Source organism: Opisthocomus hoazin, chromosome 24, assembly GCF_030867145.1.
Source record: "Opisthocomus hoazin isolate bOpiHoa1 chromosome 24, bOpiHoa1.hap1, whole genome shotgun sequence".
Classification (NCBI taxonomy): domain Eukaryota; kingdom Metazoa; phylum Chordata; class Aves; order Opisthocomiformes; family Opisthocomidae; genus Opisthocomus; species Opisthocomus hoazin.
Genome location: NC_134437.1, coordinates 7437093 through 7461574, shown reverse-complemented (window position 1 = coordinate 7461574; position 24482 = coordinate 7437093). Strand labels below are relative to the sequence as shown.

Genomic DNA, 24482 nt, shown 5'->3' with positions numbered 1-24482 from the left:
GTGTTAAGCTGGATATGTGATGTCTAGTGAATCCTTAACTATGGTGTTTGTTTTCCAAGAAACAGAGCTGATTTGAACTTTCTGAGCCTGTTTGCTAGCAAGGAGAGCCCCTGAAAATTAGCTTCTGCAGAAGGATTTCAACATTTTACACTCTGACCAGGGGGAAACCGTTCTGAAACCTGCCTATGAAGTACGTTATTTGGGCACATCTGAGTCCAGATTGAAAAAGTAAACCGGTAACATCTGCAAGACCTCAACAAAAGCTCAGTCTTACTTTTGGAGATAGATGGTTCAGGCGAGCTATTTAATACAGTCGAGACTAAACCAAACACACATCACAGCACCTTTAGTCTTTGGGCGAAATTTAGGTCTGGATCAGAATTGTGCAGTTGTTTCCTGTTTCCGTAACCCACTGAAGCACTCAGGAATTCAGACTTCTCTGGTCTTTAGGAGATTTCAGACTTGCAGAACACCGTTCTGCAGCACACTCTATCCTTTGGAGTCTCTCAAAACACCCCCGGTATTTTTTGCAGGGAACTTACTGTGCCCCCCGTCCCCCAAACGATGATCTTTCTTTAAGTGTTTCTTCCAGTTTCCTCTCTGAAATTGTGAAGCCATGCCTCGGCCTTTTCTTCTCGTTCATCCCCCTGCACCTTTGGACTCCAGACTGACTGACTGCTGTGCCGGTGTCTTTTCCAAACACAGTCTGCCTGGTGAATCTCCTCCAGTCAGCCAGTGGGCAGTGGGAAGAGAAGTTTGAACATTTTCAGACTGTGTTTGGGATGAACATCAAAAGAAGCCTGAACTGTCACCTCCCGTCCTTTTCCTCTCTAGTTATGAGGGGTCGGTTGTGTGTGGTGTGTACAAACGAAAAGAGTCTGAAGCGGAAAGAATGAGACTGTGGTGAGAAGCAGAAGCAGAAAAAGGCTTTGTGGTTTCGAGCCATATATTAATGCCAAACAAAACTATACTGCTAAATGCAGCAGAACCTCGATTCTACCAGGAGATGTGGAGGGAAGGCCACATGGCCTTCAGATGGTCAGGATAAAAAAGAATTGCAGGTTATGTAGACTTCAAGACTGTGAAACCAAGATATTCCTCTATCTCAGGAGGATCAGCTGCCTTCTGAAAAGGAAAGCTTTATGGGGAATAATCTCTCCTGCTCTGTTTTTTCAGTCCTTTTCCATCTTCCTCTTTAATTAATGCAAGGGAAATAAAAGAAGAAAGGAAAAGGTGGGGGGAACCATAAGATAACATGTTTAATATTAATTATAGGAGAATAGCCCTGCACTTTATTAATAATACCAGTGTTTCCAGAAAGAGCTGATTTAATCTAAGGTGTCACTGATCCAGTGAGGGGTAGGGGGAATAAGAACAAAACGAACATTCATCGCAGCCATAGTTTTGCCCAAGAACGGGTAAGGGAGGGAGCAGCCTGGCCTCTGTCTGTCTGTCTGCTTCTCTCTGTCCTGATCTGTGTCTCTGGCTTTCTCTCTTTTCCTCCTTCACCGAAAACCCTTAATAGGAAACACATTTCCTTTTCTGTGGTGTTCCCACCAGAAACCTCAGACTGTCGGGCAAAGGTGAGAACTTTTAGCAATTAAACTGGGGGAGGCGCCGTCCCTCTCCGGTGGCTTGGGCTGCATTTTTTAGTGTAAAGTAGCTATAGGTTGATCGTACAGGCTTGTTCAGAGCTTTTCATCACCCCACCCCCACCTCCTCAGCCAGGCAGCGCAACCAGGCATTTGCAGCGTATTTAGTCGTAGAAAACTGTGTTTCTGAATTCCTCAGCACTTCCCTGTCTGGTGGGGGGCAAGCTAGGCTGGGCATTGCATTCAGGATCTACTTCAGATAACCTGAAAAGGAGAGAGTGGTGGACAGGAGTTTCCCCTACAGATATTCCAGAAAGAAATGCCAAAGCCAAAAACCATCTGATGAAAACAGGAGTTAAGTGGACAAAGCTATTGCAATTCCTCCTCCAGCAGCAGCAAAAGACCAGCCAATCTCTCTAAATATTTAAGCCAATCGCTTTGGCCATCTGCAGCTTTCACAGTCGAGATACTCTTGGGATCCCTTTGAACTCTTCCCCTCCTAGTTTACCACGTTATCCATCCTGGTCTTTTGAAACATCCCCTGTCTTGCAGCATCTGAGAGCATCCATCCTCCACTCCCTATGAGCAGGCGTTTTTTTGCCAACACCTTCTACGTCTGCGTACACGCTGGCTTGTGCACGTCTTTGGCTTTGTTTGCATTTGGGGAAGAAAAGAAATCCATAGAAACACAGGGCCAATATGATCCAGCACCTGCAATGGCCATTATTTCTGGCAGTGAGCTGCCTAACCCTCAGCTCTCACAGGAAAGTGAGACATACTGTGAATACTGCGGAGGGGCAAGTGAGGTCAGTGTTACTTGGGATCATGTGGATTAGAGGAATGTGGAGACTGCATGGCTTAGTCACAAGATCCTAATCAGTTAGTGTTTCAGTACCTGCAAAAGAGTTATTCTTAGCCCTGCCAAAGAATCTGGGGATGCTCAGGGCCAGCATAGCATGTACACAGATCTATACTCTTTGCTGTGTGTGGCTTAGGACAACGTAAATGGGACAGAATCTCACTGAATAGAGGATGTGTAGATATGAATAGCAGAAAGTGTCTGCAAAAGCACTTCTCTTCCATATCAACCCATGGCAAGGTTGCTGCCCTGTTCCGCTTCACATCATCAATGCCTACCAAGAGCGGCCCTGGGCCTCGTTATCAGTGTCACCGCCTAATGCAGTGGAAACTTTTTCAAAGAGCTGTAGGAAAGGTGAGCCTAGAAGATTATGTAGGATAAACACACGTAACTAGACAAGCATGAAATGTGTATTACATGCTGGCTTCCAGGAGCTCACAGGGCCTTTTCCTCCATTTCCAGAGGAGTTTGCAGGAGAATCAAAGTAAAATACTTAGAAAGGAACATTTCCACCATAGACTGCAAAACAAAGACCCTTCCAATGGGTTCTTTCTTGTGCTCCTCTTGAACAGTTTTGTTTCAAGCGGGGCCGGATGGAAAGGCCACGCTGAAACAAGCAAGCTACTTTCAAACTCCACAAAGCATGGGAGATGCTAGAATACTAGTGAGATTTTTGCAGCTGTTGGCCCAAAACCAAGCATGTGACACTCTAAAAATGTTCAGATCCTGACAGTGCAGTTCACGTCACTTCTACTGCATGTTCCTCAAACGGGAATTTTCTCTATCACAGCTATAGAGAGAAAAGCTTCTTCCTTATCCTGTAATACAATCTCTGCCATAGTAATTTCTAGAGGCTCTGCTGTGATAGACATTGTACCTGTATAAATTTACTGTACAACCACACCCTTTTATACCAGTTTTCAACAGAAGGCACTCAGTGAAGGAGGCAAATGTCTTTATTTTGATTTGCAAGTGGAGTAACAGCAGCACATGTATGACATACAGCTACCAGGCTTTTAAAAGAATTTCATATCCATCATAGAAAATGTGTGCCTAATTGTCTGAAAAATGTGGTCTTGAGATCCTAGTGATAGCATTTTCTACCTGCCTGCATGGTTCCCCACTGGCAGAGAGCATTTAAACTGCAATAACTCCTTTTCTCTTCGTTATAGGTAGCTCACTGCTGGTCTACAATACTCCATCCCACACAGAAGCTTCCTCACGTCTTGCCACCAAAGAAGGTCAGTCGTTTGCATACAAATGTCCTGGCTTCTTATGCTCTCACAATGGTTTTGTTTGGGTTAAAACTAGCCTTTTTTTATAATCGCCTTGGCATGAAAGTGTTCTGATCTCCTATGCATGCACAGCGTGGTTAAAATGGAATAATTCACAATTTGCAACTCCATCCATCCTGAAAATCACATCTCGGCTTCTGCAGCCAACATCGTGGCATGAAATGTAGATCTGTCGCTTTCACACTTGTGTATTACTGAGTTGATGAACTGATGGCGTGTTTTCTGTTCCTTATGTGAAACTGTTTGAAATCTCAGCTATCTAGCAAGGACTGAGACACTGATTCTCTCTGAATGAGTTCCTAGCTGAAAGGATAAAACTTTCTCACAATAAACTCCATTACTGAATAAAGGCCACTCACGTCTTCCAAAACCATTGATGAATCTGTCAGCTAGTTTCAACTAGCATAGAAGACCAAGTGTATTTTTTTGACACTTTCACTTTGGAACATTTTGATATTCTTTTTCAAATAAACCCAAATTTTTAATCTCTTAGAAATTCTGATCATGTAGATGGAGCTTAGAAACCTTGAAGTTTAAAAGTTAGTAACATACTTGGGGGTCCTTTGGGCTTTTGAGTTGTTTGTATAGCCTTCAGTCGGGTTTTTCAGGTTTTCCTTTGCAGCTACGGTTCTATCCTTTTTTCTTATTTTTATTGAAAACCTGGATTCTCAGTCATGATAAAATTATGAGAGTTGGTGTGGTGGATATGATGCACATCCCTTGCCTGGATAAGACAGTAAGTCACAGTCAGGCTGCTGACTGCTATATGAGAAGGAGTCCACCTAGAAGGAGTCTACTTGAGTTTTGAGACGGTTTCCTCACTTTATATGTAAACATTTCTATGCTTTTCAGGAGAACATGGCTTCATTGATGAGCCACAAGTTTGCATTTCAAAGAATAGTGGGGAAAGGCAGAAAGTCTTTTATTTAAACAGCTGGAAAGAGAGGGACAAACCCCCCGATTTCACTGAAAGGCTACAGCAAACTGAGATCACACATTTAACAAGCTTCTGCGTGGTGTGCCTGGCTGCTTCCCTGGCTGCTTCATTGACTAGCACTGCTCTTAGAGCCAGCGCTGCTTTTTCATTGCACCACACTGCATTTCATCTCCAGCATCTGTCTTGGACCCAGTACCACACAATATCAGTGCAGCTTTTTACAGCAGCTTCTTTTGTCCAGCATAGAACTATCCACTTGAGCTGTCTGTTCCCTGGCATGCTGTTCTTTCTTCATGAGACAGGCAATAGTTGATAAAACATGGTGCATTACGGAGACAAAGCCATTCAGGCTTTTCTGTGACTATTTTCATGCTAACAGTCATCTATTTAAAATTAATAAAAGCTAGGCTTGCTCCTATTTGAATAAAGCAGACAGACATGCACGTGTTCCTCCACAATTTCCCCCATAAACACACACGCACATCCAAGACTGCTCTTTCTGTCTCAAGCCAGGTGGTTGCTAAAAATAAAGGGAAGAAAGCTGCGATTTTTTTATTAAAGAGAAATGCTCTGTGTAAAATCACGGTCGTCTGAATTTTTTATACCCTTTATCTTTGCAAGTTGGGCCTAGAGTCACTGAGGCAGAAAGAAATTTGAGGGAAACAATGTTCCTCCCCCTCCTTTTTTACTGCCCTCAAGTGTGTCTCTTTAGTGCAGCTGACAGAAGTTTGCATTTGATTTCTGTCAGCTAGGCGTTTTTAACTTTACATGGTGCTTTCATCATATGTCAATAAAGGACTAAACACACCCATGGGACAGTCAAATAAAAATTAAGAACTAGCAAAAGCAACGTTGAAATCCCATCTATTCCTCTTCCATTTCTTCCTATGCATAAATTTCCTCTGCATTCATTTGATGTCTGAATACTGTTCTAGGATAAACCAACCCGCTTCAACCGACTGTAACTGATTCGTGCTCCAAATACTATTTGAGAGATAAGATGACAGGATTAGAGACATGTGAACATGACAGGCTGACAGATAAGGAACTGGGGGAGCAGAGTGAAGTGTCTTGGCCAATCTCACAGCAGAAACTCGTGACGGACATAAAACTGGGCTTGGAATTCCTCAGCTTCAGTGTAGTCCGTTAGGCAACAAGATTTTCCTTGCTTTCTTTTAAGGCTTTTTAATGGTCTGGCTTCAAGATGATGATACTCTTTTGGAAAAGGAATTTCAGATTAAAAATCATTATTTTTCATAGCTGTTTTCTTGTCTCCTTAACTTCTTAAAGATGAAATGTTTTTCTTTATGCATCAGGAATCTACTCATCCTGTAAATACATCTTCTTTCTATGTCCGTGAATAAAAACAGACAAACAAATTTTCCTAACCACCTTCCCTTGAGGATTCAAAAGCAGGAGGAGGTGATGAAATAGTACAATACACGTCAGAGACAGGAAAAACATCCTATTTTCTTCACTCCTCCTGTAATTTTTCTTGCACATTCTCTAAGGTCACGTAGCTAACGCAAATAACCTGCTTGTGCAAATTCCAGGGGGAAATGCACACTCTTTGCCTGTGCTTATGCTGTGCTTTATGCAACATATTCCATCCACATACTGTAAAAAAAGAACCTACATGGCCAAAAAAGGTATGGCTGCAACACAGAGCGATGCAGATGTTTCAGGTGCGGCGCATGGCCCTGCCCTCTCCCCGACATGTTACAGACCCAGCAGGGCATGCTGTGTAGCCACAGCAAGGATGGTGTCACCCAGGAGCACAGGGCATCACTTGACCCGTGGCCCACGCTGGCAAGGGCAGCGCTGCTGTCGCAGAACTGGATTTTGTGCCGTGGCTCTGGAGGCAGAGCTTCCTTGGCTGGTTGCAGCTGCAGACTTTATGCCTTTTTTCCCTTCTGTTTTCTGCCCCTCTCACTTCTCTTCTGCAATGCCAGCTCTGCACACAGAGCAACCTGTAGCACTGCTCTAGGAGAGTTAAACTGCTTTCATGGCAGAAACGGATACTCTAAACTTACACAGCTGGCACACCAGGCACATGCATTTTGTTCTCAGATCAGATAGGTAGAAACTTTGTCGTGTTCAAAGGACTTTTGCTGCCCGAGCTTCTTTGCTTCTCAGCCTCATAAACACTCAAAAGTACGGTATTTAGCGTCATTGGTACAAATTGTCTTCAGCTGCCTTTGAGAAATAAATTGCTGTAATGAAAATCACCAGTATTTTTTGGCTAGAGAACAATTTTCTGGAAAATGAAATGAGGTTGCTCTCATTGCTGAATGGAAAGATTTGTGCCCCGCTCCCAGTGCTCCGCTGGAGAGATGGTCTGTTTCATTTTCCGTGACTGTTTGGAGCAATGACTGACCTACTGTAGGTGCTGGAGACGTGGGAGAAGAATCTGAGACCACATTATCTGCTCAAGTCCATGGAGATTTTAAATTGCTCGCCCTCGGAATGGTGTCATTTAAGTAGGTTTCCACAGGGAAATGGAAAGTATATTCACATACAACAACATTTAGGAGGCCAAAGGGCTGTGTCCTGTACGGTTGTGAGCATTCTGGCCTCGATCCAATGAATTTTTAAAGTCCATGCTTACTTTTAATTATGTTGAGGGCTGCATAACTCATGTGTTTAGCATACGAGCCTAAAGGCTGTGCAGGATTTGAACCCAGGTACCGATCTCTTAGCAGGATGGTGCTGGCAGTTTCCAGAGAGGCAAAATCACGATATGTTGATGTGTAAAACTACACGTGTCCAAACAGCCACATAGGAGTGTCTGGTGTTGTGTATGTGGTGCTTTGTAGTGTGTGCTGACACGCAGAGGGTTATTCGTGCAGTGAGGGGCCGGAGCAGGATGAAGGAGCGTTCGGCTGAGAAGGGCTACACCCGCGCATCACACGTGAGAATTTATTGGAGTGATTTTGCGTGGCTGTTTGCTTCCATATTACAGGTTATGTATGATCTTGATTAAAAGGCTGGGTTCAGCATGGGTCTTCGTCCTCCAGCGCTGTCCTCTGCATACCTCAGGCTCAGCCTAAGGCAATATAGTTAGCTTGGAATAGTGGTAAACCAGCACTAGCCCAAAGTCTCATAAATCCAACCTAAATTCAAGCAGAACCCAGGAAAAACTGATGTGCTACCTGGATTTTCAAACAGGGAAGATTTGTATGTGAATACATGAATATGGATGTAGGAGATTAATCTTAAGGATTTAGTCTGTGGCTGTTACACATTTACGTTTGCATTATTAAAGTGTTTGTGTGAACGATAAGGATGTTTGGGTATGAGGTGTGTTTGCTTGTGTGTTTTGTTCGGTTGTTGGCAAATTTAAGCAGATAAACAAATCTGTGAGCTCTGAAACTCACACGGCGTGATTTCCCACAGGTTTGTACCCATGTCCATTGTGAGCCCCTAAGGAAGAGTTTCCTGATGTTGGAGCATTAGTAAGATCTCTCTTACACAGACTCCCTGGTACCTAGCAAAATGAGTCTGTGCAGCTGCTTTTCTCACTGTCAGGGCCACAATCTCTCTTCTCTTTCCCCAGCAGTTTGCTTTAGATTGGTAGGAACTCCTTAAAACTCATCTCTCCCACTCATCAAATTCAGTGACAATTTTGGGTGGCAGGTTCAAAAGTTTTTGGGGACGGGAGAGAGCAGAGCAAACAGACCACAGGCAGCATGATTGCATAAGCACAGTTCCCACAGGAAAATACTCTCAAATTCCTGCATAAAATTCTTCTCTTGAAACGGCCATTTTTCAGGTCTAAAAGGTTGTCATGCGAAAAATATTGACCAGTTTCAGTAAACTCTTCTTTCGAGTGTGTCAGTAAGGCCCCCTTGTTCACAGCAAAGTTATAAACCCTCCAGTCGTAGTTGTGTCAGAGAAAAAGCAGTTGCAGCTTTATGCCCTCTTAATTGTCTGTACATGCTAAAACATTTGTCGATGATATTTGTGTGCCTGGTGATGAAATATCCCATTTTTAGCTCCGTAGCAGAAAGAGGGGAGGCTTTTTTGGTGCTTCTCTTCTTGCGACTGTGCAGCCAAACTAGGGATTTATGATTTCAGGAGAGACAGTAGCTAGCGCTCTTGGATTTTTCTTTTTTGCTTTCTTTTTTTTTTTAATTGTTTTCCTTTGAAATTCCAGAGTTAGTGTTTTGTCTGCTTTCTCCCTGACCCTCTTCGGAGGCAGGCGTGTGTTTTTTCACCAGAAAAACTGGAAACAAAGAATCGTTGTCTTGAAGCTGTAGCAGGCAGGAAACCCAACTCACAAGGGATCACCCTGAGCCAGCGCTGTCCCAGAGTAGACTCCAGTTCTCTGAATTCAACCTGACAGCTTGTCTGGAGCACTTTCTAAGTAACCATTATCCTTCCTTTTCTCCCAGCAAAAGAGCTATTATTTTTTTGCCTAGGGTGCACTGCAAGCAATGTTATTGCACATGTCGGGGTGGGGGGGGAGTGACACATTTGCTGGGGTGCAGTCTCTCCTGCAAAAAGCTCTTGGAAGTGCTTCGGCTGTTTCCTAAGACAACAGTAAATTTGTTTCCTGATAGCGAGTTAAATGGGGCAAACACTGTAAAAATGCTAGCTGCAATGTCTGCGCCTGTGTGTCTTCCCTTCCCTTTTATGTGCGTATTGCTGCGCCTAGCTTTTTTCTCCGTGAATATGCGTTTCTTTTTCTTTACTTCTGCATTTATGTGTTTTTCAATAAGCTCAACTGCAAGCACGTTAGCTGTTTGGCTTCACCCCGCTGCGTGCTGGGGGCTAAAATATGCACGGTGCTGCTTGCATATTTGTGCACGCTCGTATGTGTTATTGGATGAATGTGTATACACGCCTGCTCAGAAACACGCCTTCAAGAATATGCAATTGTGTGGCTGCGTTTTTGCTCGGTAGCATGCCTGTCTGCAGGCGGCTGGTCGTGTCTGCAGCCCTGCGTAGCTCAGTAACACGTATGTTGACTGGGAAGTGCTTTTCCAAGCTGGCTCTGGGCGGGATTCTTAGGACACATACCTCGGTCTTCATGCACTGTGCATTGGGACTTCTGCTGCCGATCTTAAAAAAAGCAACAACAACAACAAAAATTCTCATTACTTCCTCCTTTTCTTCATAATGTGTCTTTGTAAGCGTTGCACAGGGTAACTCAGACATGAATCAGGAAGTTCCACCGCTGCACGGCCCTGGGATGTTTTTCCAGCCACATTCGCACAACTGGGGGCTGTCGCCTATGGCTCAAAGCAAACAGGGAGTGACTCCAAGTTTTGGAGGCCAGAGCCCTCCGCAGTTGGGGGGAGCAGAGCTCCAGGCTCTAGAGCTGCGGTGCGTCGGCGCTCCTTCGTGTCACCCTGCCAGGCTAAGTCTCATGAGGGAGAGGGATCACAGATCTTACTCCAGAGCGACCTGCTTCAGAAGGGACAACCCTAAGCGTGCCCCTGTCTGTGGAAGTTGAATGAGTCCCCTTTGAAAATCCTGAATCTTCGTTCTGTGCATGCACTCTGTTAAGCTCCAGCTCCTGTCTGAAGTGGGAAATAAGTGGGCTTCAGCCACGGTACTTTAATCCAACACTGGATCTAGAATAGGAGTTAAATCGGACATGTTTAATTGCTCTGATCATTTCCATAAGGATACCAATACATAACTAGGCTCTCAGCTACTTTTAGATCTTCCCCAAGTTAAACCTGTCCTTCACGTCCATGCTCTGCAACAGATTTCTTACGTAAATCCAGATGTTAGTCCCTTCTCACCTGCTTTGAGTAGACTTCTGGTCAAAAACCAATGTTGTTCCAAGCCTGGACTTTGGTCTCCATGTCAGTTTCTTATCTGTAAAGCAGGTTACTAGCAATGTAGAGATGTTTGATAATAAGTATTTTTTTTAAACTATGAAATAATCAGATAGTCTGATAGCGTAGGATAGAAGTCATGTCGAAACTATTCTGCACTCAGCTAGTTGCTTCCTCTTAGTGGAGAGACTTAGAATTACTTAATTCCACATATGATCCCTGTACTGGTGACTCTTCAGCGCAAAGAGCAGGACATTGTGGTCTTGAAGCAGAAACCAATGTGTTTGGTGCTTGAAGGCACTGGAAATTCTGAAGTAATCATTAGAACAGTCGTAGTAATACTGGCCATGAATGACATACAGCATGACATATGGCATACGTGCTAAGTAATTGTTTTATTCAGCAGAAACAGTAAATTGAAGAGTAATTCCTTGCAAAACAAATGATAGTGTGGGTGAGATTCAAGGCCTCAGCGTACACAGTTCTGACACGTGTAACTGTACCTGAGTGCGTTCCATAGGGCTAAATGTTACGGGAAGCTAATTGCCAGCTTTCATGAGCCACCTCTTGTAGCCCTTTGAACAGGCCAGAGGACTCCTACTCTGCTCTGCGTTCTAGTCCTGTTGCAGCATCTCTGCCACACACTGTCAAACCTCCTACAGACAACTGACAGCATCCCGAGCCTTCCCGGCTTTGTGCTGAGAAAAACTGCGTCTAAGCAAATCTCTTGCTGCCGGCACTGCGGGGCTTTGCACAGTATGTACTGAGCATTCGTACGTATGCTCGGAGCCAGGGTGGGCCTGGGAACAACCTTGCAGACTCCACAACCTTTATGTTTGCTGCCATCATTTAAAACAATGTGTCTAATGTTTCTAGGAGGAGTTGGAGGTGTTTTGGCTTCCTTGCCCCTGCAGAAACTCAAAGTCTAGGTTTCTTCTCTCCAACTGGCTTTAAACACAACCCCACCTCTTCAATGCGATCTCCAGGAGGTTAAATGACGGGAGTGTGAGGGCTGGATGCTCGGCAGCTTGGCAGACCTTGCTGACATGTTTGGTTTGCAGCAGTAGTGTTTTTTGTTCCCGTGCGCCTACGTTGGGGCTTTTCCAAGGTACCAGAATAGTGCCACCACACACAACCTCATTTTGGGAGGGAAAGCAGTGAGGTCCTATGCCCTCCTTTCTCTCTCTCCCTATAAAGTAGTTGCCACAAAATAAACCCCAAGAGACCACTTAGATTAATCACAAGTCTGGATCCCCTAGGACACCTGGTTCTGCTTTCCCCATTTAGAGAAGCTAATTTAAATTCCAGCCGCCAAGCCAGGATCCTTTCTTCCTACGGAGGCAGAAGGACTCGTTGCAAAAACCAGACTGTGTTCTGCACAGAGAAGCCTGTGGATCCCATAGCCTGCTTCAAATTCCTTCTCCTTCCCCTGATTAGCTTCAGTGAAATCTGTAAGGCCAAGTCCTGTCTGGAAATATGGTGCCTGTGCTCCCTAACCAAAAGAGACAGGGTGTTCAGAAGCAGTTCCTTCTGTCTTTCAGGTCTGGGGGGTTTTCTGTCATGTGAACTGAGGTCATTCAACTTTTCTTTGTAAAGCACCCCAGGATACTGTGGCAAGGAATAGAAGATGGCTAAATGACTGCAGTCATTACTGTTATTATTATTCTCCAGAGTCAGCAAGGCAGACTTGGTCAGAGGCTGCCAGTGCATTTCAAAGGGAAATGGAGGCAGCGTTAGTAAGTGGTTAGACAATCCGCTGAGACTTGGGACACTTACCTTTATTTTCTTCCTGGCTCTGGCCCCATGACTTAGGACAAGCCACTCTCCATTCTTTGGCTGCCTAATCTCCTTCGAGGCATCAGCTTCCTTACACAGAGATTGGTGGGCTCTCTCTACTGCTTAGCACCTGCCATGCTGGAGACTCTAGATGCCACCGCAAGTTTGCCGCACATGCGTTTCCCCAGACACCTTCTGCCAAAGTTAACCCAGGCATGACACTGCCCACGGGTGAGCTGAAGTTCACACCAGTTACTCTGCACCTTGACAGTGAGCCCCAGCAGTTCACAAAGCAGACAGTGCCCACCTGGGAGAGAGTTCCCGCTGCTGCCAGTGATGCCATGAATACAATAAACACGCCATGCTATTCCTTCCCAGCCTTGCTTGCAATTCAGGGCATTAGGCCAACATTTCAAATAAGATTCCCCTATAGTGGCTATAAAGCATGTAGCTTATAAATAACCCAACCCCACTGTATCCATCCTAGGACAAAAAGGCCTGAAAAATGAGGATATTACCGGCCTGGTGCCCTTTGTTCTCCTGGAAAGCCTTATCAAGGCTGGTAGCATAAAATAGTGCCTGAATCTGGTCTGACTGAAAAAGCTCCTACGGAGAGCGCCGGATGGAAGGGCTGTCAGCACTTACCGAGCAGCTCAGGAAGCACAGGGACTGTGAGCCTATTGTTCAGTTGAAATCCCCCCCCTTGCCTCTCCCCTGCGTCCCAGCACCGATTTTTAAAATATCTTAAAGAACTTTTTCAAGCTTATCAGAGAGGGTTTGCTCTCTAATACATCATATCTTAAACACATATTCCCTAATGGCTTGTTCACTGGACTGCATTCAAGCTGAGAGGGCTGCTAGGCATCTGGGATGGTCTCCGCTGTGGTGTGGAAATCTGCTTGGGGATTTTAAGCCCAGTTTCCTAGGGAAGTGAGTCTGTACGTGTCTGTCCGTCTGCTCCCAGCAATATTTGAGCCTATTAGTCTGTGTAGACTAAATATGACCCAGAGGTATGAGGAACAGGAGCAAAGTAGCACTCAAGCTGTGGGATGGGGGGGTGGGTGTCTGTAAAGCTGGGCTGGTGGTTCAATGGAGTCTGCCTGATCTTCCTGACGGCAATGCTGTACCTCCTACACTTACACAGCACAACCTGCAGCCCTTCTCCTCCTCCATGCCCCACCGTCTCAACCAGGGGATCCCTGCGACACACTCCTCAGTTTCTTCCCCAAGTCAAGTCCTTCCTGTGTTGCACCAGACAGTCTGACAAGAAGAAACTGCAGAGGTTTGGATAATTTAGCTCGTCTCTTGAACTTCCCAGGACTGATGCCCACTCTTGATCTTGCTAATTTTGCCATGTTCTAAGTCTTTTCTCAGCCTGCTGCACAGCCTAGCAGTCTGTTTCACTACTGTGTCATTTCTGATTTACATCTAATCCCAGAGGAATCCATAGACTTTGAAAGGGGAGTTGCACAGCAGAGGATGAGAACTTCCAAATGGCACAGAGGGTGGCGAGGTAGGAGCCGAGAGAGATTTGGGGTGAGAAAGTACAGTCCAAGGTTCGAAAAGGTCCAGAAACCAATGCTATGCAGTCTGTGCCACGCAGCCTGATTTCTGGGAAAGCCACTTCATCTGGAAAAGGCAGCTAAAGCCTGTGGAAAGTGCATTTATGCATGTAAATAAATGAAAATATATTTAACCTTCTTCCCAGGCGCACTGTGAGTGTGAATGTTTGCAAAGCTGTGAGATCCTTAGTTGAAAGGGGCTGTGAAAGTGCAAAGCATTATTAATATCCTTTACCTTACTCGTAATAGAGTATGCATTCATTCTGGGGAATTTCTGGACATAAACCAGACAGCTGCAGAATGACATTTCTTGAAAGCATCTATGATTTATCTTCTGCTCTTTAATTCCATTTTGTATTGAACACACATTTGTCATAGGACTGTTGTTCCACTGGGCCTTTTAAGTCTAAAACAGACTTGGGGACCTGATCCTTGCCGGTATAAATTTGCCCCTAACTTCATTGTAGCTATTTGCTGATTTACACCAGAAGAGGACCTCAGTCCAAGTCTTGTAATTGAATTTCCATAGTGCAGCAAGTTTTGGTGTAAAATCCAAGTGGTTTTAATGACAGATAAGACTCTCCCTGTAACCAACCGTCTGGCTGGAGTTCTGTAGGATCTCTTTGAGCCACTGGGCGTCAGGTCCTGGGAACGGTATTATTTTTGCAGAAACTCGAGTCTCTGGATAGGTTCCCTAGCTCTGCCTTTTCCATTTTCTTTTAAACACGTTCAGCTTTAGAGTCTGGGCCTGGAAGCCGGGAGGACTGGTGTGGTTCCACGTTGCACGGATTTTTGTGAAAACAAAACAAAAATAGCTTAGTGGCTTTGGACTTCTCTTTTGGAGAAGGAGAGGAAGACTTGGAAACTGGCACTGGCTGAGTGAACACATTGTTTCAATAGCAACGCCTGTATTGCTAACTATCATAATTAACCCTTCTTACCGCTGCAAAGTCTCATCCTCACACCACGAGTGTGGCTGCCCCTGTCTAGGCCCACACTTTACTCCCCAATCCATACTATACGGAGGAAACTGTGGCAGAGTGACTTGTGTAAGGTACGCTCAACCTGGGTTAAACCTGGGCTGAGTCTCACGCACACCATCCTTCCAAGCTGACGCTTTGCTTCTCAAAACGTATGCTACAAGGAAACCCATTCGGAGAGGTTTTGAACAAGAATTTTGACCAGGCTTAGCCAAACTTATCTGGAGAATCGAGTCTTGATCCCGCAAAGCCCAAGCAGCCATAGCAATATACACCTGGTCAGCACATCTGATTGTAATAGTGTCACTTATTGATCAAAAAACCCCTCAGGAGATGCATTTTGCGCTCTTTCTGTGACACTGTGAGCTCAGCGGACTCCTCCCCTGTGACAAAGTTTCTCCATCTGGAGGAGGAGGAGGAGGAGAAGGATGATCATCTCTCCAGATGATGGCCTATTTGTTTACTCCGAACATGCTGATGCGTCTGAATCAACCAACCCATCTGTAGCAGTTGATTCACTTTGGTCAATTGTCTGACTCAAAAGAATCAGGGAAAACTGGAAATTTTCAATGAGTTCTACTGCTTTTTGGAAAGGAATTTCTTCCCTAATTTGAAAAGAATTTTTTGCTGTTGGAAAATTAATTGCTACCTTTCTTTTTAACAGGATCACCATGTAAGTGGCGTTTCCATTAAAATTACATAATGGCAAAACTCTTTCTGATTGAGCTAACCAAAATGTGCATTTGCATCTCGATCGGTGGAAATTCCTCAGGGTTTGCCTTTGTCTCTCTGTGCAGAACTCTTACGTTTTTTTTTCAAAATATTTTCCAAAACATTGCTCTAATAGCTCTAGTTGTAATACTTCTGAAGGATATCCCAGGGGAGAAACGAAAGTCAGAGGCTGGCTGCAAAGTGGACATGGGAAAAGCCAGCGGTTGCTTCAGACCTCATCTCTGCCCTCCTGATTTCAGCCGCTGATAGCGCAGCAGCCCAAGCTCCGGGTGCACTCAGATGAATTTAGGATTTGCACGACGAGCTTCCAGCGAGGAAAACGCTACCCGTGCAAACAGCAGATTATTTAAAACAACGACAACTGCTGAGGACTGAGCTTGGGGATAAAGTTCCCTGGCAGCACCAGGCTGCGAGCCAGTTTCCAGCCCTGCCACTCCTTGCCCAGCCACGGGAGCGGGGACAGGGCTCCCTTCTGGGACAGCATTGCCAGGGCTGCCGCCTCCCTCTTTCGGAGATGTCCCATCGCACTCTTTGTACCAGGCTGAAACAGTAGTGGTTTGTTTTTCAGACTGATCTATTTGCAGTGGGGTTTGTGGTTTGTAGTAAAAAGGGAAAAAAACAAACAAGTGAAATAAAAATAAAAATAAAAACAGGAGGATTACATGAGCTCTGTCTTCCCCCATTCTCCTCTCTTACCTCCTCCTCTTTCTCTCCCTCTTGTCCCCTCCCCGTCTCTCTCCCGTCCCTTCTCTGTTTTGCTTTTCATGCCAATAACTAGAAGGCTGTAATTTCAAAGCTGCAGCAGCTTTCCCAGCCTGGAGGAATGTGCAAGTGCCTGGGATGTTTCCGCAGGGAGCTGCGCGGCCCCGCTGCACTGTGCAGCCCAACGGGGTACGAGGTGTGGTTTGAAGGGGCATTTTGAGTTTCACTCAGGAGGATGCTTTTTCCCCTTTTCGCCTTCCTTACAATAGCTTCCTTATTGTGTGTGTCAAGTCCTTGGCCTCCCTGGGTTTTAAAGTCACCATTTATTTCCTGTGAAATAACAGAAGAGCCCATCTCATCCCCCTTTTCTGCCCGCAGTCTTCTGTCATCTTGGGATAAGAGAAAGCACGGGATGAGTTGTACCCTAAATTCCAGAGTGCAATGGCTATACTTCATGATCAGAATGTGCCAGGCTCAAGCATCGCCCAAACCACTGTATTTACACCCTGTTGCACGTTGTGAGAGGGCCAGGGGAGCACAGGAGATATGGGAGAGGGAAAACAATGGATCTACACAATACCAAGCCAGCTGGGACCAAGATACAAAGCTAGATTCTTGCAAATTTTGTTTCTGAGAAGAGTTGATTTCAACCCCTCTGTGCCTGTTGTCTTTTGTCATTAGATCCCTCCTATGATGCAGTCAGGAGAACAGGATGGGGCAGTAATATGAATTCTGGCCTCACCAAAAGTAAGTTGTCCCAGTGGGAATCACAGATTCTGCAATGGAAGGTCAAAATGAGACTGTGGGAGGAGACAGGCACGGCTGGCTTGTGTTTTGAGCATCAGGACAGCGGAAGCTTGGGGATAGTCAGTAAGACAAGAGCTAGAATTCTTATGAAAAGAAATAGAAATTGACACAAATACTTTTATTATCTCCAATACTTCCAGGATTTGCTTAAGGGGCCAGGAGCAGATCGTCTGTAAAACCTCAGACTCCATGTTAACCGCCTGCCTGTAGTTCGGTGTAATATTTTAGGGACAGATGTGGACAGCTTGGGCAGATTCTGAGCGTTTCTTACTACTTTTCAGAAAGTAAGATTCTACACAAATTGTAGCAGGTAGCTAGGGCTCCTACTCACACAGCTGCTCTTGTTTCTTACTTGTTTTATAGCGTCCGTGAATTCACAGTACACTCTGGGTGACATCTCGTTAGAAATATCAGTTCCCTGTCCCTAAACACTGTATTCCGGCCAACACAACCAGCTGATACCGAGCCACTCTCTCCCCTGCTTCCACTGCTGGGCCGTATCCCTGCAGCGGTGCAAGATGAGCACATTTGATTCTCGACAAGATACTACTGGGTGCAAATAAACGCAGCAGAACCTGGCCGTCAGATCATACTTCCTTTGCTGTGCAGCTTTCTGAGCTATGTGCACTCTACATGTGAAGACTACTCTTTGAGCTACAGTTCTCTGTCGTGAGAAATGATGTGAAGAGGAGGAACAGATGTTAATGGTGAAGGGATTTATAGAAATGGCTGAGATACTTTCAGCAAAATGTTTGATTTGATAAAGTGAAACTTTCTGCATAAAAAAGTTGCTTTAAAAAAGAATTCCCATTTCCCAAAAATACTGAAAAATGTTCCAACATGGAAGAAGGTCAGAATTCAGACATTTAAAAAATCCAATTTTCTGCTCAAAACATGAATATAAACTAAAATGGAAGTTAAGTTGCAATAAAAGACAGAAAATTAATAAAGTATCTACATAACATTTCTTCTTGCCTCATCTGCATATTTTCACTTTACAGTGAAATTTTAAATTTGTAGTGAAATCTCCTAATTTCATAGTGCAATTTCAAAATTATCAGCTCTTAGTATTGGAAAACTTTTCCCATCCCAGTCGCTATTATTCCTGTGCAAGGTATCTTGTACTTGGCTTGTTCTCTTCTCATTCCTTTTCTTCCATTCTCGTACATATGAGACCTTTCTCTGTCTTTACAGGCCCTCCTGTTGCAGGGACGCAAAATGTGAATAAGACAACAGAACAGCAACGGCCCCAGCCAGGTAACTGTTGATTTTGTCCCCCCTGCATTTACTAAGTAATTAGATTTGTACCAGACTGGGTGAATAAATGTGTCAAGCACCAACCGTCGGCACAGGACAAACAGGCAGAGCCTTAGAGGGAAGTCTCAGAATCATGAGTCAACTGTGACCGAGCAGTGACAGCAATTGTTCCAAACTGTTTCTATTTTACTGCCTTGTCCTTCCCCATTCAAAAGAGACATCCTTTTTTCAGCTGAGTCACGTGCAGTGCCTAGCATCGGCTGCATCTCCTTTGAAGCACCGTGACATGCCGTGTAACGGGTCGTGAAGCAGTTAGGGGCACGGAGCTGTTTGTGCTTCAGCGGTGGAGTGTCAGCGCGTTACCTCTTCACCTCTGCTGCAGTGATGTTCAATGGAAAAGTGTCTCCAAACAGAATCAACAGGGCTTCCCCTGCGTCAAAGAAAACCAAATAAGAAAAGCAAACCCTGTTGGGCAGCAAGCAGTAGTGCTTCCTGCTAGTTTCCCAAGGGGCCTTTGAAAAGCTAAATACCTTCTCTGCTGTGCACAGCTGCTTTCTATCCCTTTTTTTTTTTAGGAGGTTGGTTCTTTTGGCATTGATTCAATCCACGAGCAAATGCTATAGATCCAAATCACCAAAACCAGAGAGAAGCAAAGGAGAAGTGTAGAGATTAGGGCTGAGGAGGCCCCACAGACAGGGAAGGAATTCATTCCTAATAAATGTATTGTGGGGTTTTCAAGAAACACTCAGCCTCATTGGAGCCAGTGACAAAACTTCTGTTACTCCCATTTGTCTAACGCTCTGCCTGCTTCAGTAAGAGTGAGCTGGGTGAACATTTCATTGACCTCAGAGGGAAGCAAGCTGGACTGCTAACAAGTGAATTTGAAAATCTCATCTGCTGTCCAGCTCTATTTATTAGGAGAAATATATATGCTCCTGATTTGTTACTGCTGTACTGTCCCACCCTTCTTTTTTCACGTTTCACGTTTTCAGTTGACGCATACGTGTAGGGTATGTCCAAAGAGATTATGATCTTTTAAAGCAGGCGAGTCTGAAACCAATGCCAAAACCACTGTGCCATTCTGGATTCCATAAAGAATTGGTGGTTGTCTGCTAAAAAAGAAATGAGGAACATATCAAGTCTGTTCCAGGCCCTAGGAGAAGGGGCAGTATGAGTAAAGAAAGAAAGTGAAAATTTGAACCGGTTTCTAGAATAAACAATAATGAACTGTTGTTTCTTTTTGATGAAACATTTTTAAAAATAGCTTTTGTTTGGTGTTGTTTTTTAGATCCCTATCAAATCCTGGGGCCCACTAGTAGCCGTCTTGCCAATCCAGGTGAGTTCATCTCTAAATTTCAGACCACAATTATCAAAGAGGTTAGCTTTCCTTCCGATCTACTGCTCCAGTCCCTACCGGATGAGTAGCTGTTTTCCTCTACTATTGGGGTAGGCTGTGAGGGCCATTGGCTTTTGTAGTTGTGCTCTCACGAGTGATTTTGCAAAAATCCTTACAGCAAAGTGGAAAAAGTGGTGCAACATCATCTTTCTTAGGACAAAATCACCATCCTGAAAGCTCTTACCCAAACCCAGTATTCTCAAGAAGAGTTTTGTAAGGGACTTCTATGCTGGTCTCTCAGATTTGCAGGACGGGTTAGTTTTTCACTGTCTGCTATGGATTAGCTGAATGGAAGGCACAAAACATCTCTGAGAGTCACAGCTTAGTAACTGTCCCTAGCAAGTCATCCGCAGAAAACAACCCCTGACTTTAGGGAATAAGACCTGGAGTAAATCTTGCTTGAACTAAACAAGCTTGTATACATTGAATGCTTGTAAGGAAACATCCTCATGAGGCTCTTTACTATTAGCATAACCATACCGGATCAAACTAGTCTGGGGAAGAAATAATCTTATGTAATTGAGATCACCAACTGGAAAGAAAAATGTATCCATGGTAAACAGTAAGCAATTGAGAGTTGAAATACACTGTGTCAACCATTCACTGAAAAATTTTGCCGAACGGTATGCTCTGGAAAAAGCCTGTTTATGAATAGCCCGAAGATTTTAAGGCCAAAGGCGACCATTATGAAATCTAACCTGACCTCAAACTAATGAACAGAACAAAGGGTTGACCGGCGTGTTTGCTGGGAACAGTTTATCCATTCCTATGTAAGGCTTTCTAAGGCTTGAAGGAGCAGTTCCCAGTAACGATCGAGATAGTCCTTCTGTTTCCTGCCTTTGTCTTTGCTTTTAAGCAGGAAACACAATGTCATTTCCTTTCCTCTTTGGCTTGCTTCTCGCAGGGAGCGGGCAGATCCAACTGTGGCAGTTCCTCCTTGAGTTGCTGTCGGACAGTTCCAACGCCAGCTGTATCACGTGGGAAGGGACCAATGGGGAATTCAAGATGACGGACCCTGATGAAGTGGCACGGCGCTGGGGAGAACGCAAAAGCAAGCCCAACATGAATTACGACAAGCTGAGCCGAGCCCTCCGATACTACTATGACAAGAACATTATGACCAAAGTGCATGGCAAAAGGTATGCCTACAAATTTGACTTTCATGGCATTGCCCAGGCTCTTCAGCCTCATCCCACTGAATCGTCAATGTACAAGTACCCGTCAGATCTCTCCTACATGCCGTCTTACCATGCCCATCAGCAGAAGGTGAACTTTGTACCCCCGCACCCTTCTTCTATGCCTGTCACATCATCCAGTTTCTTTGGAGCAGCCTCACCTTATTGGACCTCCCCTGCCGGAAGCATTTATCCAAACCCCAATGTCCCTCGCCATCCCAACGCCCATGTATCACCACACTTGGGCAGCTATTACTAGATGCTTTTATCTTCGAGTGGCCTTTATCAGTCTGGTTGGACTTTTTCTTTACTTCTGAGATTTTTACGTTTTTTGGGGGACCCTTCACGGATAATTGTGGCCTTTCTGGGGAAGAATTAAAACTGGATATTGGTTATTCCTGGATCAAACCTTTTACTTTTGTAACTTTGCCTCTTGTGTCTTGAACTGAGAGATGGATGCTTCTTTGGGCCAGTACTCTGCATTTTCTTTGGTTTTTAACGCTTATGTCCTCTGTAGGGATTGAAGATGAAGATTGTTCACCATTACTGGAATGATGATTAGCTTTTTGATGAAAGCAATTTTTACGGATTCAAAGGCTTTTGACAAGACATAGATCCAACTGTGGGTTGGCTACATGGGTTTTTTTCTCGCTGTGGAGAGAGTAGGCAATTTGACCGTTAAGTGGAGGACGTTGGGCTGCAGGGGACCGCAACTGGAATCTTAGCTTTAAGGCAGATGAGGATTTTCACCCAACTGGAAATTAAATATATATATATTCATATATATATATACACCTGTATATTTTAAGAAGTAAAGGGCATTGAAGGAACTTTTCTAGAGTGTACAACTTCATTAGACTGTGTATTAACTCCAGAAACATCAGAAACCAGAGCAACAAGTAACCTAACGTCAAGCACAGACATTCCTTGAAAGCAAAAGTGAAGTAAAATAAATGACAGCAGGCCCCTGAGCTCTGCCAGAGTCTTAGGGATCGCTAAATGCTACCGATTCGCGAACGCTGTGCGTTTGTCAGACCGTCATCCAAAGGGTCAACAAGTCAGAAGGCAAATTACTGTATAAATTATGCAGAGTTATTTTTCCCTATATCTCACAGTTTTAAAAGAAAGATTAAATAAAACGAGTTGACCTCGGTCACAAATGCAGGTTTGTTTTTTACTATCAGCTCAGTTGTTTGTGGGTTGTTTTTGTTTTTTTTTAATGTAATTTGTACATCTTTTCAATCTGTACATTTGGGCTGTAGCTTTGTACTTTTTGCTAAAAAAAATTTAAAAATAAGACATGAGTAATGTATCTGCTGGAGTTAGCCTTGTTCCTGCAATTGGATCCATAATTGACCCCCAAAGCAGCCAGAAACCTTCCAGATCTCCCTGGGTTCGTCTAGAGTAGAGTTTTTCTTGTATTAGCATGTCATAATTATCTGCAAATTAACTCCACTTAGCTAACGTGTTTGGCTTGAAGCTGACTGAAAACATTCACCAGCATTTTAAAGCAACTATTTCAATATTTTGTGATTATTTTCCCCAAAAATCTTGAACTTTGGAAAGATCTTAACCGCTTCATAGAGAAAATTATTGAATGCTTCTCGTAACATCTTTTCAAAAACTTTCGCTAGGGGTTTTCATTTAAATTTTAACCATTCAAAAATTCTCAGCCATCTCTAATTTTGCACATGTTAATTTGATGATCCACAAAACAGCGGTTTGGTCCCATAAACAGAAGGGTAAACCACAAGCAATTGTGTTGTAGAACAGATGTCTATAGGGGGGGTGAGACTTACACATACAATCTATTAGCTAACTCGTATGAACTGGCAACCAATTAACAGGATCCCTAATATCGAGTCTAGACATGACCTCTGGGACTCTGTGGGTGCGAGATTTGGTCCATGTGCATCCGATTGCAGGATGAGAGCCTGAAACCAGAACATTATAGTCTGCTCATAACTTTAAACAGAAGCACTGATGCCATTATTTAACGAAATGGAAAGATCAAGCTAGTCAGTTTAGGTCTTAGTGCTTTCAGGACGTTTATAAGTAACATTACTGCAATAATCGCAAAATTTAAGTATTAAGAAATTACCCATGGAAATGGGGCTTTTGCTACTATATATATGCAATGTACTTTTTGGATATTAAAATATATATAATTTTGCAAGTAACCGTGGTGTTTTTTAAAAAAATGTATGAAGTGTTACAATGAAACTGTTGTATGAAGAAGATGATGTAAAAAAATGTGACAAAATAAATGGTGGTTTTCTTCTCTAAGGCATCAGATTGTCCCACTCTCTCCCTCCCCTCTCGTACCTGCAGATAAAGCATGAACTTTGCCTCTAAATTAAATTTAGCTAAAAAGGAAAACAAAGCAGCTCCATAGCAGTGGCAATCATAATGCTTATCACTACAAAACAGTATCGGCCTCTTATTCCAGAAAATTTGTGCCTCTGGAGCCGGGGTTTATCAGACCTAATTTAGTTATTGAAGCGTCTAAATCAGAAACCTGGGCTCCATCTTTTGTCCATGGAGAAAGAGAGAGAGAGAGAGAGAGAAAGTGGTAGAGTAGCCAAAGCTCGAGGAGGTGAAGTGTCTCGCACAAGCACGGTGGCAGAGCTGGGAGCAGACCCGCGCCCCAGCACTGGGGTCACAGCACCTTGCCGAGTGCCAGCACACGCAGCCTCCCTGCGAGAGCCATAACTGACCTAATAGCCATCTCCGTCCGCTTGCTCTTTAGGGTGCTCCAGAAGTCATTGACAGAATGTATATGTGCAATGCTGTATGTATTACCGGCCCGCCCGCCTGCTCGTGTTTCTCACCTATCCCCAAACCCCAGGGAAAGCCAGTGCTCCAAAGCATTCCTGAGATGGAGTAAGAGGCTGCAAAAACAAGCACTGCCAAGGAATCTTCTGACGGTGTATAAAGGTCAGGCAAAGGCACTTCCTGTATTTTTGCAGACACACGGTGGTCCTGAGAGATAGCTTGATCTTTCTGCCGATTTGATAAACCCTTACAAATACATAACTGCACAAGCACACCATTTCCTTCCTCCACACACACAACATTTTGTTGCTAAGTTTCTAGTACAATAGCTTTCACTGGCTTGATTAGCAAGCCTGGGCTCTGCAAAAGAGTGATGTTCATGTGTGCAACCACCACAGAGCTGTTCCCTTTGCGTATTCCACCACAGTTGCTCAATTTAGCCATAAGAGTGAGCGTTTTGTTGCTTATCGCTATTGTTTTTCACTTTAGCGCAATCCAGATTCATTCTGGCTATGCATCTTCAATAGAAATATCAAGTATTTTCTTTCGATACAGCGTGCCTGCCCAGTTGCCAGGAATAGGAAAATCTGAAGACTGAGATTGCACAAAAAAATCGAAAGCCAGAATCTGAAGGTTCTCAGACTGCAAAGATGTCTTTGATAGCAAAATTCGGCCAGCAGGATCCTCAGAGAAAAAAAGGCTTTTCAAAACAACCACTGATTTAAGAAGAATCTGTTTCTGGCCGTCCAGCTTGCAACATCTTAAAGGAGCCCAGAGTGAGATGGAAGGTGATCAGCAGCATCCACAGCTCGAGTCCTTTCAGCCTCCTTTCATCCTTCACTTCAGGG

The 24482-nt window shown here is 44.2% G+C and overlaps 1 protein-coding gene across 3 annotated transcripts in view; it reads left to right on the top strand.

The window, feature by feature from the left end:
* Positions 1-23145, top strand: part of FLI1 (Fli-1 proto-oncogene, ETS transcription factor) — an 88477-nt gene extending 65332 nt beyond the window's left edge. For all 3 annotated transcript variants that reach the window (XM_075442483.1, XM_075442482.1, XM_075442484.1), the window contains 4 exons: positions 3624-3692; positions 18226-18288; positions 19577-19624; positions 20589-23145. In XM_075442483.1, coding sequence (XP_075298598.1) covers positions 3624-3692; positions 18226-18288; positions 19577-19624; positions 20589-21118 — 710 coding nt within the window. In that variant the 3' untranslated portion in view covers positions 21119-23145. The remainder of the gene's footprint in view (positions 1-3623; positions 3693-18225; positions 18289-19576; positions 19625-20588) is intronic.
* The last annotated feature ends 1337 nt before the right edge of the window (positions 23146-24482 follow it).